The sequence below is a fragment of the Nilaparvata lugens genome, chromosome 3 (genome assembly GCF_014356525.2).
Source record: "Nilaparvata lugens isolate BPH chromosome 3, ASM1435652v1, whole genome shotgun sequence".
In the NCBI taxonomy this organism is placed as follows: domain Eukaryota; kingdom Metazoa; phylum Arthropoda; class Insecta; order Hemiptera; family Delphacidae; genus Nilaparvata; species Nilaparvata lugens.
The window spans coordinates 5,709,249-5,728,596 of record NC_052506.1 but is presented as its reverse complement, the minus strand read 5'-3'; the positions used below and the strand labels follow the sequence as shown (position 1 = coordinate 5,728,596).

At 35.6% G+C, this 19,348-nt stretch overlaps 1 protein-coding gene across 2 annotated transcripts in view; it reads left to right on the top strand.

Moving 5' to 3' along the window:
* Positions 1-15,009, top strand: part of LOC111049833 (E3 ubiquitin-protein ligase Su(dx)) — a 36,030-nt gene extending 21,021 nt beyond the window's left edge. For both annotated transcript variants that reach the window (XM_039422682.1, XM_039422681.1), the window contains exons 10-15: positions 1,460-1,619; positions 2,768-2,968; positions 4,966-5,039; positions 6,599-6,806; positions 7,839-7,953; positions 13,498-15,009. In XM_039422682.1, coding sequence (XP_039278616.1) covers positions 1,460-1,619; positions 2,768-2,968; positions 4,966-5,039; positions 6,599-6,806; positions 7,839-7,953; positions 13,498-13,670 — 931 coding nt within the window. In that variant the 3' untranslated portion in view covers positions 13,671-15,009. The remainder of the gene's footprint in view (positions 1-1,459; positions 1,620-2,767; positions 2,969-4,965; positions 5,040-6,598; positions 6,807-7,838; positions 7,954-13,497) is intronic.
* Positions 15,010-19,348: the final 4,339 nt, after the last annotated feature.

Sequence of the window (19,348 nt, the reverse complement as noted above, 5' to 3'; positions counted from 1 at the left end):
TATCTCAATCTTTTTTGTAATCTCTTTTGGTAAAGAGTTAGTGGGAAGAATACTTCGAATATTCTTTCCAAAGAATGGACATTGATATGTCCAAAAAGCTCCGCCAATTTATGTAGATGCATAACAATATTATCTATTTTATCTATAGCTATTACAAATTGTTTTTTTTATATTATATACAGCTCAATAATTATTTCCTCAATTTATATTTTGTATATTCATCCATAATTTTGCTGTATTGTAAGCTATTGTATATAAGTGTATAAGCCAGTATATATTGTAATCTACATAAATAAAGTACTCAATCAATCAATCTCCTATTTTGGAACAAATGACTGAAACTGTCCAGCCCTAGAACAATAACATGACATTTTGCCTTCACCCATCCCATCCATATAAACCTATAATAGAATCAATTGTATATAAACTCATATTGTTTAGAATAACCACTGCATTACTGCATTGTTGAATATTGACTACCCTGATCCACCATTAGTCTACTCCATTTCAATAATTTTATTTTAATTGATTACACAATTACATCACTTTATTAATCATATGATTCGTTCTTAAATTCTCATAAATATATTAAAACTTCTACAAAATGTTTATTTGTAAACGAATCTTTAGTCGTATAAATGGAATTAACGTTCTTGGTAGAGAGTTACTGGGAAGGATATTTTTAATATTCTTTCCAAAGAATGGACATTGATATGTCCAATGCTCCGCCAATTTATGTAGATGCATTACAATATTATGTTGTTTAGTTATTCCAAATTATTATTTTTTCATATCATTGTACAGTTCAATAATTATTTTCTCTGTTTATGTTATGTGAATTCATCTAAAACTTTGCTGTATTGTAAGCTATTGTATATAAGTGAATAAGCCAGCATATATTGTAATCTACTTGAATAAAGTACTCAATCAATCAATCTATCCTATCTCCTATCTCTTCTTTTTATTTTCTCCTCTCTCCTCTTTCTTTTCTCTTGTCTCTCACTGTTCTCTACTGTTTCACTTGTTCCTTGTGTCTTTCTTCTCTTCTCTCTTCTCTATCCTCTCCTTCCGCACTCTTTTCTCTTATTTCTTGTATCTATCCTCTCTCTTGTCTCTTCTCCCAGGCTGTAGGCCCTATATCATATCCAGGGGTGAGGATGGGCTTGATTATGGCGGTGCTTTATAAGCAATATTCAATAAGGAGATCCCTCTATAGTTTGAGCAGTCAGTCTTGCTTCCTTTCTTATGGATAGGGCAGATTACCGCCATCCGCCAATCTTCAGGCATTTCTTCTTCTCTCCAAATTTGTACAATTAGTTAAAAAGTTATAGGTAGAAGTTTTTTGCAACCGTTTGTGTCTCTATTCTAAATACTTGATTATCGTCATACTACTTATTTCTCTGTATTTAATTCTCAACGTTTATTATTTGTAACTAGAATTGTGTTTCTTTTATTGCAGAGAATGGTTTTTCCTGCTATCGCACGAGGTGCTGAACCCGATGTATTGCCTGTTTGAGTACGCCAACAAGAACAACTACAGTCTGCAAATCAACCCGGCCTCCTACGTCAATCCCGATCATCTGCTCTATTTCAAGTTCATCGGCCGTTTCATTGCAATGGTCAGTTGCTAGTCAAACTAAAAAACACTATACAAATCACTGAATTCATGAATACTAGTAGCTCTGTGAACAGTAGACCTCGCGCTCAATAAGTTACATTGACCTGTTGTTATGTTTTCTCGAAAATTAATCAATAATTAATTAATTTAAAATGTATATAAAAAATCCTAAATGAACATAGAGCTTTCTGTCCTATCGTACCGTGACGTGTCGTCCCGGAATGTCTTTGCATGGATGGGGGAGAATTTGTTATGTTTTCTCGAAAATTAATCAATAATTAATTTAAAATGTCTATAAAAAATCCTAAATAAACATAGAGCTTTCTGTCCTATCGTACCGTGACGTGTCGTCCCGGAATGTCTTTGCATGGGGGAGAATAAATATTTTCAATGGTGAAAGTATTTCCCCTGTACTGTTTACGAATGATTAATGAGAATTATTATTCTATGTATGTATTGGCAACGCGACTTTTGTCTCCAAAAATTTTGTGAAACATTGCACTTGATAAAGATTCTCTATGTTTACGACGCAATTGAACTTTATCATCAATCAATTGAATCTCTTGATCAAACAATTCGGCAATCTCTCTATGGATTTTGGGGCTTGAATATAATGTTTTATTCAAAAACTGAACGTTTTATTGGAGTATTTGATATATTATCATATTATTTTATATGAGTACAGTTATGAAAAATATAAGTACTGGAAGTGCTGGTTTTTTTAAAATCATTTCCCAATTACAACTGACAACTTCTCGATTACAAATCGTATGTTCTCAAATTGAAATGATATTTTCTCAAATTAATAAAATTCACTATTCTCAATTACAAGTGATGACTTCTCAAATCCAATTGACTATTCTCATTTACATCTGACGTTTTCTCAAATACAAATGGACTATTCTCAATTACAATTGAGACTTTCTCAAATACAATTAGAAAAGGTTTAGTAGTGTTTGAATAAAAAAGGATAAAGAGGGTACTAATGATTTCTATAATAATTAGCGTGAATTTAAATTCTATTTGATTGTATATGAAAATTTTTATATTTTTCACATTTGTAAAGTTGTGTTTAATGATTTTGGCAATAAATATTTCTTTCTTTTCTTTTCTATTTTTTAAAATTTTGTTTTGTTGTATTCTCTACAGGCGCTCTACCACGGTCGCTTCATCTATTCAGGCTTCACGATGCCCTTCTACAAGCGCATGCTGAACAAAAAACTGACGATGAAGGACATCGAATCGATCGATCCGGAGTTCTACAATTCGCTCGTCTGGATCCGCGACAACAACATTGACGAGTGCGGTCTCGAACTATTCTTCAGCGTCGACTTTGAAATTCTTGGACAGGTAGCTATCAATCAGTCAATCAATCTATATCGTATTCAGTTGAATCTCTCAATAAATGAATTTATAATAGGTAATAATAATAATTTATAATAATCAGTCAATTATACTTTGATTTAAACTGCTCTAGGACCGGCCTACAGTGGGCCACCATCCAGGACAAGAGAGTCTCAATCCGAGAGCAGTTTAATAAATAGTATATCAATTTTATTTTCCATTTTTTACAGTATACAGAGTGCTCTGAAAAAAGATGTCCATAAGTCAGGGTGTGATTACTCACATCAAAAGAAGAAAAAAGTTCTAATTAACATAGGTCCGAAAATGCTTGGTTACCAAGTTATACAGGATGGAAGATTTCGTCTGAATTTCTGTGCCTCTGCTGAAACGAAGCCCTACGGGCATTTGGTTGTTGTTAATTAAGATGTACAATTTAGCGTACTTTATGTAAAATGAGCTGAGAGATTGAATAAAACCGTTTCCAGACATTTAGCTACAGTAATTTTCAAAATATGTGACGAAATACGTGAAACTTGGTCCCGAAAAACAAGTTACTTCAAGGTTTGAAGCAGATTTACTATGTTAAATGTACAATAAATACAAACTATTTTTTACAGAACTTGTAGAAAATTAAATTTTGAAGAGAAAGATTTAGAATAAGTCTATAATAGACAAACGCAACCTTGAAAAAAAATCCACAATTACATACGAGGGTAGGCTGATAAGTAATGCACACATGCTTGTAGAGCACAAACCAAATAACCCCCAGAAGCAAGCCTGGTGGCATATGGAAGTTCTATTTATCCTCTACACGGCTGCATAGTTTGAAAGTGTTGTGTTCATCCAGTTTGGTTTGGTTAGTGAAAGAATGGCATCGTGTTCTGGTGTTATGTAAACGCGAATTAAACAATGTGCTGTTATCGAATTTGTGACTGCTGAGAAAGTGAATCCCGGTAAGATTCATCATCGTTTAAAGGTTATTTAATTCTTGATTCTTCTCATTAATGATCTATGAAGTCGTCTCCTTCCCAACGGTAGCACTTCAAATTGTTCCCAGCATTCCAATCGACGCTGTTTATTCTCGTCTGTCAGACGGCGTGGTACCCATCGTGCACAGATTTTATGGTATCCCAATTGTTTGATAATGAGGCCGACATGTTACTTGGATATTCCAACTTGATTTGCGATACGCTTTTGAGTGATTCGCCAGTCATTTTGAATCGAGTCTTCGACGAGTTTATGATGATTATCGTCTGTGGCAGAGCTTGGACGTCTGCTGCGTGTTTCATCAACAATTGAGGCTTTTCCAGGTTGGCAATCTCGGAATTTTATAACCCAACGATTCACGGTAGACCTATCAACAGTATCGTCACAATAAACAGCCTTTAAACGACGATGAATCTCACTAGGATTCACTTTCTCAGCAGTTAAAAATTCGATAACAGCGCATTGTTTAATTCGCGTTGACATAACACCAAAACACGACGCCATACTTACTAACCAAACCAAACTGGATGAGCACAACGCCTTCAAACTGCGCAGCCGTGTAGAGGAGAAATAGTACTTCTACATGCCACCAGGCGCGCTTCTGAAGTTTATTTAGTTTGTACTCTACAAGCATGTGTGCATTAGTTATCAGCCTACCCTCGTACAAAACGCATGAAAAATAGAGAGCTTAACAGATTTTGTCTAGAAAATGTAATGATTTTGTCAGAAAATCACTATTAAGGAAAATAATCCCAAAGGCTATAAAACGTGTTTCGGCAGAAAAAAGGAAGTGTTACAGTTTACACAAAAAATTTAGAAAGAGAAGAAAATTAAATTGAAAACTAGAAAAAAGGAAAGAGAACTTCAATATCAGTAAATAGTTAATCAGTTAACTAGTTTAAACCACATTGTGACTACTAATATCGTAGTAGTGTCTATTTCAGTTTGCTTAAATTGTACAAATGTCAAGTTTTGTTTAAAGTGAGCATTTCAATCAAATTTGAAATATTTTTCAGGTGATACATCACGAGCTGCGTGAGGGTGGCGACAAGGTTCGAGTAGCAGAAGACAACAAGGACGATTACCTCAGGTCAGTAAATCAATTCAAATTGAAATTAATTCTCCAAAATTCATACAAAATAAGACTAAACTTAACGTGAGTAAACAAACAGTTGGACACTTGATAATAGGATGAAAACCTGAATTCATTCGTGCCATCAAAGAAATAAAAGGGTACCAGCGATTCTATATTATGAATCAAGTAGCCCCACAGAAATGAACGAAGAATTTCATAAACGAATAGCAGGTAACCCGTGCTTTGTACCGGAGAAAATTTTATGTTGTAAAATGAAATCTTATGTTCAGGAAACATAAGAAATAAAATAATAATTTATTAGTTTGTCAAAATTACATGGAAATCTTCACCAGAGTTGAAAATTCTCAGCAAACACAAATGGGTTTGATTGATCTCGAACTTGCAACCTTCCATTCATGAATCTGGAATCTGGCATGCTACAAATTACGTCACGTTTTCTCTTGGAGAGAGTGAACTAGTTGCGATAATAGAGTTGATTTTATTCAGTTTTAGAGATCAAAACTTTGTCAAACCTTTATTTCTTTCGATTTTTTGTTGAATAATAACAGTAATAAATAAAAAATATTATTTAGTTATGAATTTTCTTTTTATTATCTTTTTTCGTTATATTAATATATTCAAATTCATTCATTTGCCATAAAATTATGCAGATTGATAAAATAAATATTCTAATTTACAAAATGGCACTACCGGCAAAGAAAACTTGTGCGCCGTCAGTGAGTTCGAACAACTAGGTACAGTAAACATGTCAATAAAAAAATAGAGCTTATTCAAACCACTAGAATAAATAAAATTACGGAAACCAGGTCACATCTCAATACTTACAAACGATAAGACAAATTAACAAAATTACAAGAAAATGACTATTATATGATTGTTTGGATATACTTTCGTTGATGCGTGAACTTTGAATCGCAAATTGAATAAATTTGTTTTAATTAATATATGTTTTTGCTGAGGGTGATGCACAGATGAGCTCTAGGCTTGTGCTTGGGTAATAAGGTAGATGATGATGAGTGATGAATGGACCTACAGTTTTAGGTGGGTTCTAAACCACCAGGAAGCAATTTCGCAACTCATGAAGAGGAGTTTGCTCAAGCGGTCACCCTTCCAAAGGGAGTACCAGGCGCATGATTCTTAACTTATCTGATCGATAGCTTATCGGTGCGACCACTGAGTCAAACCGCTCCCCAATTAGAATTAATTGATTAATAGCAATTTAAATAGGCCTATAACCATCCTCTGTAAATTAAGAATGTTTATGTAAAATTGGGGAGTTTGATGGAAGAAGGGCCCATGTGTTGAGAAAAACGCTGTGAAAGATTAACCTATTCACGCTCAAACGCTTGACACTGTCTTTTAAAAATCGTCGTCGCAACGTTCAAAAAAAACATGGAGGTATGAAAACTTGTAGACATATAGAGAGAAAATGGCGGCGAATCCATTAAGCACTTTGACAAGTATTTCGTATCCCGTACATGGGATAAGCTAATTTCTTTCTTCATAAGTAGTATAAGTTTTATGTCATGTTAACACTAATTGTGTATCGACAGACTGATGACAGAATGGCGCATGACCCGGGGCATCGAGGAGCAGACGAAGGCGTTCTTGGACGGCTTCAACGAGGTGGTGCCTCTCGAGTGGCTCAAGTACTTTGACGAGCGCGAACTGGAGCTCATGCTTTGTGGCATGCAGGAAATAGACGTCGACGATTGGCAGCGCAACACCATCTACCGCCACTATACGCGCAACAGCAAACAGGTCAGTCCACAAACAAACAAACATGTCAGTCGACCTACAAACAATCAAACAAATGATTAATGTCAATTAATTATTAATTTTACATTGTTAAAAGACGATCTGGCTACAGAGCAAGCGAGAAAGAGATAGCGCTATCCGCTTTGTTGAAGGATAGGCAAGGATAGCAATACCATTGCTAATCAAACACTGCCAATCTCCTCAGGTGTTTTTGCACTCAGACAGATTAGAAGGTTAAATGATTCCAAACTGACAATGGCAGTCTTCCATTCCCTAATTATGTCACATATTCGCTATGCCATTGTTGTTTGGGGTGGGTCCTGTCAGAATTTGGAGAGAGTTTTCAGGCTGCAGAAAAAAGCTATACGGTCAATAAAAGGAATTATGCCTCTCGAATCTTGCAGGAATCATTTCAAGGAGCTAGGCATTATCACCGTTCCCTCTCTTTACATTTATGAGGTGATTATGTACTTCAGGAGAAATAAGGCTTCGGCTAAAAATAGTGATTCCCACAGGTATCAAACCAGAAATAGAGGAGACTTTGCTTCCATGTACCATAGGACAGCCCTTTTTGAAAAGAAGCCAACATATTATATATGGGTCTTAAATTTTTAGAAAGCTTCATGATGATATGAAAAACGTTGAAGATCTCAATTTATTCGGAAGGAAGTTAAAAGAGTTATTGATGGAAGGTGTATTTTATACCACACAGGAATATATGTGTAGGGAGGGGCCCTTTGTGTGTTGATATGTTTGTATGTGTGTGTATGTATGTATATGAGTATGTGTCATGTGTATTTTTTCTTATTGAAAGTAATGTTTTCAAGCATTTTTTTTTGACAATTCTCATACTCTGTTAAGAGTCTCTGGGAAGATATTAGAAACAAACAAAATTATAACGTGGACCTGACTGTTCAGCATTATTATGTACATATTTCTTTTTTTTTTAATCAGAAATAATTTAATAGATTTGACTAAATTATTTACATATCCAAAACTATGAGAAGAGTTATATATTTTGTGGTGTTGTTGCAGGTTGTGTGGTTCTGGCAGTTTGTGCGGCAGACGGACTCTGAGAAGCGGGCCCGTCTTCTGCAGTTTGTGACGGGCACTTGTCGGGTACCCGTCGGCGGGTTTGCTGAGCTCATGGGTGAGTTGGACTAGATACTGTACTGTGACAGTGAACAAGTTTGTTATTATAAGTATAATATATGAAAGAGATAAATATAAAGTTTTGTTGGTTTGCCAAGCTCATGTGTGAGTTGAACTAGATGTCATACTGTCTTCACCGTTCTGAGACAGTGACCTGACAGTGATGACCGTGCTGTGACAGTGACTTGACAGTGATGACCGTGCTGTGACAGTGATGACCGTGCTGTGACAGTGATGACCGTGCTGTGAAAGAGATGACCGTACTGAGACAGTGACGTAATAGCGAAAAGATTGTTGCTATAGTGAGGTCCACGTTATAATGGCAGTGTTTGATTAGCAATTGTATTGCTATCATTGTCTATCATTCAACAAAGTGGATAGCGCTATCTCTTTCTGGCTTTGCTCTGTTGCCAGATCGTTTTATAACAATGTAAAAATATAATTGGTTAACAAAATAGTTCATTTTAATTATGAAATCATTGAAAAATATAATTTATTGCTTGTTAAAATATAATTGATTATTTTAAACGAGAATGAACAGTACATATTACATCAATAAACTGGTATCAGTTATCCTCCATAGAAAATTGGATGATCGGCAACGTTGTTCTCCTATCTTCCTCCGCTGTCATTATAACGTGGACCTAACTATAGAACGAAAGATAATTTACAAAAATGATACAATTTCATAATTATACTCAATTTAATTTTAGGGCTACTGAAGGTATTGGAATCCTTCATTCCTCCTCAACTTTTCAAAACCCATTTTCTAGTGTAAATCACTTACTTCACACTTGAAAATGACTTTTAAAGAGTTGAATCTAGTTGTGTTGTGATGAAATAATAGGGTTATTGATATATTCTATTGTGTTTCAATTACATGATGAATTTAGAATTACTCAATTCTCTAATGTTTGTTATTAAAGAACTTTGGCTTATACCCGTCTTGCATTTTCACCCTCTAGAAAATACCAATATGTAAGTCCTGACGTAATTTTCAAACCATTATCTGTGTATGAAAGGTGGTCAATGGTTGCGTTTAAAGCCACTGATCAATTCCATTATGTTTTTTACGTTCAGTAAAAAACCTGATCAGACCAGATCTGTGGCGCTGAACCACAGAATGGAAAGTCGGCTAGTATCTTGACGCCAAAATCCGCCATCTTGAAAGAATGTGTAACATTATAATATAGTGGTAATTTTTATTTCTAACATGATGGTGCAGTCACGTGTCGTGGTTTTGGTGCACTCAAGTCTTGGTTAGATTCATACTTTCCATTCTGTATGTATTCTGTGGCTGAACGGTTGCTCATGAGTCATGACTGACAGATGTTTCCTCTGCTGCCCATATTTTGTAAACAAAATTAGAAACTAACCTATTTAATTATTGTGTAATCAATTAAAATGGAAAACCATCAAGTGATTGGAGTTGTTTTAAATGCTTTATTGTTATGTAATAAATGTTATTGAATTTATGTAATCATGCATTTCTCTGCTCCCAAATAAATTATTAGTCCATTATTTGTAAACAACCTCGTATTCAGTCATTTCTGTTCACGTTCAGCTACTCTGTTTACGTTCTTTTCAATCTGTAGAAAAGTACGATGAGCTGAAGTAGGGGTAAAGTGAGAGTTCTGGAGAAAAGCTGCCCCCAAGCTGCCCCCAAATCTGCCCCAAATCTGATTCTTGGTTCTAACCTTGCCCAATCCAATGTAATCTGATCTAACCTAACCTAGCCATACCCCTAATCTCACAATAAACCTCAAATGAAGATTTCCCACTTTTTTGGAAAAAAAAACTAGATCCAGCTTTTTTTTATTTCTTGAATAACTAAGAAACCGTTAATTTTACAAAAAATCTACAAGAGTAACTTTTTCCAGTAAATCTAATAACGAATCCATTGACACCCCATTTGTCAAGATTGAAAAGAAAATAAGGATCTCATAGATCCAGTTTTTTTTATTTCTCAAATAACTAAGAAACCGTTAATTTTACAAAAAATCTACAAGAGTAACTTTTTCCAGTAAATCTAATAACGAATCCATTGACACCCCATTTGTCAAGATTGAACAAAAATAAGGATCTCATGGAAAACTAGATCCAATAACTAAGAAACCATTAATTTTACAAAAAATTTACAGGAATAACTTTTTCCAGTAAATTCATTTGTCAAGATTGAACAGAAAAAGTAGATCCAATTTCTTGAATAACTAAGAATAATTTTTTTCAGTAAATCCATTATTTGTCAAGGGATCCTAACTCTGAAACTGAGCAACAAGCATTTTTATGTTGAGACCCTTTCTCAAACCTCAGCACTAAACCCCCCCCCCCACAGAGTGGGGGGGTTGGGGGGGGGCTTGACCCTCTGCCTTTAACCTGAACTACTTGAAAACTCACCTCAGGTTGTATTGAGAAGGAAAAATATATATAATAAAAATGTATAAGAAACAAGTCAAGTCAGATATATTACTTGTTGATCAGAGTGTACATCTTGATGAGAGTATTACCAAATATGAGTATATCACTCACACACCATATATTCAACAGACATTCAATTACAATGATGAAATTCGAATTAGTTTAAAACAAGAAGATATTATACACTTCCAAGTAGAAGTTTTCTCATAATTGAAGGCGAAATCAAAGTGAAGATAAGAATGATGTTGAAACCAAGGACTTTTCACTTATCAATAATGGAGTTGCATACCTATTTGATGAAATCAGATATGAATTGGGAGGGGTTGAAGTTGATCGCACACGTAATGTAGGATTGACAACAACCATGAAAAACTATCTACGTCAATCAAAACTCAATGAAAAAATTATGGAGAATGCAGGATGGAAGTTGACTGGATGGAAAAGTTTAGATAAATTCTGCTTTTGCATTCCTTTGGATATGTGGTTAGGTGTAATGGAAGACTATAGAAAAGTTCTATTAAATGTTCGTCAGGAAATTGTTCTATTAAGATCATCATCAGACTTAAATTGTATTGAATCAGAGACAGCAAAATCAGTGAAAATTGATATTACAAAACTACAATGGAAAGTACCCTATATACATGCTTCTGACACTGTTCGTCTTGATCTGCTGAGTTTAACACATAGTGATATACCAATTACAATTCCATTCAGGTCATGGGAATTGCATGAATTTCCACAATTACCTGAAACTACTAATCTTCAATGGACAGTTAAGACAACTTCAAACATATTGAAACCTAGATTCATTATTCTTGGATTTCAAAAGAATAGGAAAAATGTTATAACTGCTAACAGGTCACATTTCGATTTCTGTAATCTGAACAATGTTAATCTCTATTTAAATGCTCAATCATTCCCCTATGAAAATATTGTTGGTAATAAACATTTATTGTATCACATGTTCTCTGAATTCCAAAATGAATACTATCCTTATAACAGCAGTACATCAATTGAGTATAAAACATTCGATGAATATGCACCATTGGTTGTTATAGACTGTAGTAAGCAAAATGAACTATTGAAATCTGGTGCAATAGACATAAAGTTGACATTGGAAACAACAAATAATTTCTCAGAAAAAACCAGTGCCTACTGTTTAATCCTCTATGATAATGAGTTTGAATATACACCACTGAGTGGAACAGTAAAAAGAGTATTATAAATCTTCTATAAAATAACAAAGAACTAGACAATATTCAAATCAAAAGTATTATCTACAAATGTATCAATATTTTACCTTCAGTATCATCCCATTGATTTGTAGAATTGCTCTTGTCTTAATCTCAACCATTTTCTTCAAATTTAATTTTAAAGCATTTTATATTATTATTCAATTTATCAGCTTCTTTCAAAGCAAAATACTGACTTTGATGATATAGTGCTATCCATATGAGCTTAGATTTTTCATTAAAGTTGAATAATGTTCTTGGTCTGGGTAACCAAACCTACATTTTTTTCTGGGTGTACTCACCTACATCTACAATTTCTTTCTGGGTGTACTCACCTAAACCTAAGATTTTTCACCTATATTTATTACATTTTTTTCATACCATTCTTTAAAAGAGATTCCAGAAGAAAGTGAGAATTGTTGGATTAAGTTTGGATCAGTCATATACTTCCATTCTTTTTCATTATTGAGATTGATGTTTGGTATGAAAGTTGCAGCTAATGGTATACATTGTAAAAAATGGAAAAAATTCTGAATCAAATTTTTGATATCAACATTAATATCTCTATTATTATCTTTATCATACAAATATCGACCAAATTTATCAACACTCATGATCTATTTTTATAATAAATGTTTAATACAACCTGAGGTGAGTTTTCAAGTAGTTCAGGTTAAAGGCAGAGGGTCAAGCCCCCCCCAACCCCCCCACTCTGTGGGGGGGGGGTTTAGTGCTGAGGTTTGAGAAAGGGTCTCAACATAAAAATGCTTGTTGCTCAGTTTCAGAGTTAGGATCCCTTGACAAATAATGGATTTACTGAAAAAAATTATTCTTAGTTATTCAAGAAATTGGATCTACTTTTTCTGTTCAATCTTGACAAATGAATTTACTGGAAAAAGTTATTCCTGTAAATTTTTTGTAAAATTAATGGTTTCTTAGTTATTGGATCTAGTTTTCCCATGAGATCCTTATTTTTTGTTCAATCTTGACAAATGGGGTGTCAATGGATTCGTTATTAGATTTACTGGAAAAAGTTACTCTTGTAGATTTTTTGTAAAATTAACGGTTTCTTAGTTATTTGAGAAATAAAAAAAACTGGATCTATGAGATCCTTATTTTCTTTTCAATCTTGACAAATGGGGTGTCAATGGATTCGTTATTAGATTTACTGGAAAAAGTTACTCTTGTAGATTTTTTGTAAAATTAACGGTTTCTTAGTTATTCAAGAAATAAAAAAAAGCTGGATCTAGTTTTTTTTTCCAAAAAAGTGGGAAATCTTCATTTGAGGTTTATTGTGAGATTAGGGGTATGGCTAGGTTAGGTTAGATCAGATTACATTGGATTGGGCAAGGTTAGAACCAAGAATCAGATTTGGGGCAGATTTGGGGGCAGCTTGGGGGCAGCTTTTCTCCAGAACTCTCACTTTACCCCTACTAGCTGATCAGTGAACGAACCGGATACGACGTAATTTTTTTCTTATCAGTTAGACTAAAGACTTTGAAGAGGTATAGACCCACTATGCCTATGCCTTCCCAATGGCTCTTACTTGAAATTGAAAGCTGCCATTGAGGTATTTTAGCGCGAGATATTATATAATATATATTTGTAATGTTATAGATTACAAAATCTTCAAGGTCTTTAGTATGTAATAATCTTCCAGGTTGTCCCCTCAATGGCCGATTTCAATTCCAAGTACTCTAGCGCTGCATGTGAGTCTATGTATCTTCAAGGTCTTTGAGTTAGACCAAACAGTGCTTCGTTCAGAGCCACGTTCACTGTTCAATCTCATCGTTCACTCACCGATCAGTGGCTTTGAACGCAACCAATGATTTAAAAAACATTCGTTTCATCTGAAGAATTAGTTTTGATGTGTGTAATGATGTCGTTTGCAGGAAGCAACGGTCCGCAACGGTTCTGCATAGAAAAGGTGGGCAAAGAGACATGGCTGCCTCGGTCGCACACTTGCTTCAACCGACTCGACCTGCCGCCCTACAAGAGCTACGACCAGATGGTCGAGAAGCTCAACTACGCCATTGAGGAGACTGAGGGCTTCGGACAGGAGTGAGTCAGTTATCTTCCCCTCCAATCTGTGATTACAACAGCATCATCTCTGCAAAAACAGGCCACAGAGTGCGCAACAACCGAAATATTCCGTGCTAACATCAGGGAAATTTGGTGCAAGTGAGTCTCCTCCCGCAATCTGTGATTACAACAGCATCATCTCTGCAACCACAGAGTGCGCAACAACCGAAATATTTCGTGCTAACATCAGGGAAATTTGGTGCAAGTGAGTCTCCTCCCACAATCTTTGATTACTACAGCATCATCTCTGCAAAAACAGATCACATGCAACAACTAAAATAGTTTCTACTAACATCATGGAGACTGAGTCAATCTGAGCCCCTCAATCTGTGATCAGCCGCAAACAGCCTATATAGCTTGTACAAACATCAAGGACTGTAGGATCAAGGCTTCAGATCAGTGAGTCAGTCAACCTCCCTGCCAATCTGTGATTACAACAGCATAATCTTTGCATAAACAGCCCACAGTGCTCAACTTAGTAGTTTGTGCATACATCAGGGAAAGCTGGTGCAACCAATGTGAAAGTTTGCGCAAACATTTGAAAAGGTTTGTGTAAACATTCAAAAAAGTTTGTACAAACAAATGGGAAAGGTGTGTACAAAGAATAGGAAAAGGTTTCAGCAAACGTTTTACAAGTATGCGAAAACAACTGAAATAGTTTTTGCAAACATCAGGGAGAGTTTGTGCTAACATTTGAAAAGGTTTGGGCATGCATATGAAAAAGTTTGTACAAGCATTGGAGAAGATTTGTGCGAACAATAGAAAAAAGTTTGTGAAATGTTGTACAAATATGCGAAAACACCAAGAAAAGTTTGTGCAAACGATGCATAAGTCTGTGAATACATTAGATAAAATTTGTGTAAACGTAGCGGAAATCTGTGAATACATTACATAAAGTTTCTGCAAACATTGCGAAGTCTGTGAATAAATTAGATAAAATTTGTGCAAACTTAGCGGGGAAGTCTGTGAAAACATTACCTACATAGAGTTTGTGCGAACAATTGTGTTGAACACAGAGATACACACTCACCTCTTTTAACATAAATTGTGATGACGATTTATTTTGTATATTATGTATAAAACCATGAACCTCATCTCTTGATTATCATTGTTGTTGTTATCGTTGAAATTAAGGGTGCTTGATTTACTTATCTGTAATTTGGAGGCCAACACCCCGTTTCTCGAAAGTAGATTGAATGTTTCGGTTTAGACACGAAAGTAGATGAAATTTGACGGTTTTGGCTCGAAAGTAATTAATTTTGCCGGTTTTGGCTCGAAGATAAATCAAAAATTGCCACAAGTTCTCTGGATTGAGCCATGAGCCTTGCAAACGATTCTTTTGTGCTGGCCAAAAAAAGAACTCTATTGCTTCTTATGGGAATTTTCACACAATCGCAGTCTGCCAATGTGTGAATACTTCCATAAGAACAAATGCTATTCTTTCTACCCAGTAGAGCAGAAGTTTATTTCAAAGCAAGGACACTAATCTACTGGTTTCTGAAATATTTTGGCTCTATAATATAATACTTTGGCTGAGAAGTACCTTTATAAAGATTCACTTCAAACTGTCTTTGTTTGAATGGGAAGCTCCCATGTTATACAGAGTGGTGCAGAGGAAACGCATGTTTTTCGAACCGCTAGTACTCGGCGACGGGAGGGGGTATTGCCCTGGAACGAATGTTGGCAGACGGCCCATACTATGCCACTTCATTGCTATGAGCGTTGGAACGTACAACATCGAGTGTTCGCTGTCGAGCAGTTTTTATTTTAGAAAAATCTGTAGTCACAGTGCAACGCTTTTCCGTCAATATTTTAGAGTTCAGCGTCGAGGTGCAATGCCCGATTGAAATACTGTACTCCGATGGGTTGCAGCGTTTAGAGTACTAGTTCTGTGATGAAAAAGAAACCACTTGGTCTTCCCCGTTCAGTTCTTACTCCGGAAAATGTAGACCGAGTCAGAACAGCAGCTGTTAATAGTCCTAGACGATCGACTCGACTACATGGTCTCAGGACTAGACGACACTGACTTGTTCCACATTTTCAGGAGTATTAACAGAACGGGGAAGAGCAGCTGGTTTGTTCTTCATTACAGAGCTAGTATTCCCAAACTCTGCAACCCATCAGAGTATAGTATTTCAATCGGGCATTGCATCTCGACGCCCAACTCTAAAATATTGACGGAAAAGCGTTACACTGTGACTACAGATTCATTGTTTCTAAAAAAAAAACTGCTCGACAGCGAACACACGATGTTTTACGTTCCAACGCTCATAGCAACTGAAATGGCATTGTATGGACCGTCTTCCAACATTCGTTCCAGGGCAATACCTCCTCCCGTCACCGAGTACTAGCGGTTCGGAAAACATGCGTTTCCTCTGCACCATTCTGTATAATAAGGAATACGGACAGTATAAAGTGAGTCTCACTACACATACTAATATTTTATTATTTTAATTCTATTGCTTTACTATTCTATTTTTTTATTTATAAATATTTTTTAACAAAACGGTCGAGTTGAATATTGTAAATATGTAGATTGTATTGAGGAATGTGATTTGTTAGCTATGTGATTGTTTAATTATAATTTTGAATTGATCGATTTTTAATTACAGGATTTTTGATTCAGATTATACGAGTGTCATGTCCAATATCAGGCCACAGTATACATGCAGTATGGAAACTTGGCTAGTACCCTGACGCAAAAATCCGCCATCTTGTTAGGAAGCGCCGCATTGTAATTGTATTGATGGTAGGTTCGGATCACTTTAATGATCCGGATCAATTGATCTCGTTCACTGCCACGAGCCAGTCAGAAGACCAGGATTGGAACTTCCCAAGGTCACGTGACGTGTTTAGTATTGGCGTCATGTAAAAAGCATTGGTTAGATAGGCGTTTGATTACAAGTTTCCATTCTGTACCTATTCTGTGATCAGGCCACCGAGCTTCGCTCGTAATTTTTATTTATTGATAAACAGAACACAATTATTCTCTAAAATGATCGTGTTTAATTTCACAGCTGGCTGTATGTTTATGAGTTTCGGGGATGCAATATTTTGATTTTTCACATACTCGCTTTTTTACTATCCACAGCTGTTTCAGCCAAGGATGAATTATCCTTTTAATGTCGTTCAGCGAGTTTTCCCAAGGATGAGACCTAGAACAATCGAATCTTTATATCATAAACCTACTATGTTCCAAATTTCGTGAAAATCGTTAGAGTCGTTTTCGAGATCCGTTAAACATAAATAACCAGATATAAAAATAACCAGATATATAAATACAGAAATTGCTCGCTTAATATAATAGGATAGTAAAGCTGTGGTTAATTTTTGTATAATTGTAAGACTTGGTGACAAAAGATATTCATAAATAATAATTTTCATTAATCCACTACTCATTCCACAGTAATTGCAAGAAATTACTTGCTGTTCGTCTATTGCTGAATATGCAACGCTTTCCTCCTATCTTTCTCCGCTGCCATTATAACGTGGACCAATGTATAAAGGATGTTGCATTTATCTAATAGTTTGCTGTTTTATGCTCGTCTATTGTGTCCATACACAATAGGCACTTAATACACATAATATACATACCTACATAGTATACACAATGGGCATATTATTCCTGGTACTCTGTCGGCCAGGATAGCCGCGTCGACCGGCCGTTGCATCCTCCAGTTAGCGCGGTTGGTCATGGGTTCGAATCCCGCTGGTAGGCATGGACGTTTGAACATCTCATCAAATCACCCTAACACTTTCCATTACCCAAGCAAAAGGCTAGTGTAGGCATCATCCGCAATAAAAATAAATTGAGAATAAAATTTCTATGAAACTGTCCTTGTAATTTTTTACTTTGATGTAGTTGAGCATTGTATAGTTCAAACCGTTAACTAAAGAAAACCGTTAACTGAGTAAAACCGTTAACTGAGGAAAACGTTGAATGGACTTGACACTCGTGTAGCTTGAGCCTTACCTGTTTTTAACGTGATGTTTAACGTGATTTAACGATTCAACGTGATTCGATTGTAAATAGTTGGTTTCCAATAGTAAGATTCACTTTGCTCTGTCAGCATTGATTGAGTTAGGAGTATTGATGTTATTCGTAAGATATGCTGTCAGTTTGAAGTAAATCTCACTATATCACTGTTAATTACTACGGTACTTCTAGATTTTAATTAACTGGAATTAATTTATTACATAATTTTGTGTGTTGTAATGAAGAGTTTTTGGGCCGTATTTTTAAACGATTCTCAAGAACTATGCAAGCCAAGCACGCTTCTGTTGCCTAGTGACCAATAACAGGAATCAATCGGAACCTATTCTGGTATAATAGCATAGAGAAAAAATAGCGCAAGTAGATATCCATGGTATAGGGCGTTTATGTCGCAACTTTCACTGTTATCTCAAGCCGATAGTCCACGTATTTCTTTACTGTGAAGCTATGTGACGCTGGTAGTCTCTCATATTTTGGTAGAGAGTTAGTGGGGAGGATATTTTTAATATTCTTTCCGTAGAATGGACATTGATATGTCCAAAGCTCCGCCAATTTATGTAGATGCATAACAATATAATTATTATCTATAGTTATTATATTACAAATTGCTTTTTCATATCATATACAGTTCAATGATTATTTTCTTAGTCTATATCATGTAAATTCATCTATAATTTTGCTGTATTGTAAGCTATTGTATATAAGTGTATAAGACAGTATATATTGTAATCTACATAAATAAAGTACTCAATCAATCAATCAAATATTGTACCATTTGTACACTCTCATCCGGCCAAAACAGTAAAAAACGATGATAATCGTCAGTAATCGGCTTGAGATAATAGTAAAAGTTGCGACATAAACGCCCTATACCATGGGATATCTACTTGAGCTATTTTTTCTCTATGATAATAGTTTAACATTCTGGACTCATTCAGAAACTGGATAATTTCTCAACTCATTCTTATACTGGACTCTTATATAAATGATTCATTAGAACTGTCATCTATCAAATGAACTGTTTTCTATCAAATAGCATGAATGTTCACCACTCAACCAGTCCAGTACTGATAGTTTAAAGTGTACCTCACTGCAGTTGGTTGCCAGGCAATTCACCCTTGCTTGGCTAAGAATGTTCTCAACCACGGTATATAGAAGAAGACGGTAGGTCTCACGCGCATGTTTGTGCTAAATTTTAAGCTGCGTACACATATACGCGTTTCCAACCCGCACCGAGCACGCTCCGCCCTCGTACCGCCCTCGTTCCTCCATCGAACCACAGTCGCTCCACCCACGCACCCATCATGAACGTTACGGAAGATGTTAGATCTTCTCGCGTTCCCCGGTCGAACCACTGTTGCTCCCCGGTCGATCATCAATCGCTCTGCTGGAGTGACGTTCGGTTGCGGAGCAGAGCGAAAGTCTGTACGCACCTTATGGTGAAGTTGATGTCATTTTATATCCAATCATCTGTTTTTAGCAAATAAGATTCATAAATTGCCAAAAGGTGTTTGAAACCTCGGTTGGTGACGATGACGCAATCTAGCTGGCTGGCCACTGCGCACATATCTCGTGAACGCTACCGTTTTCATCTAAATACCGTGTTTTCAATACTATCGTTTTAAATTCGGCTCTTAGTTACTCAAAACATAGAAACAACTACATTT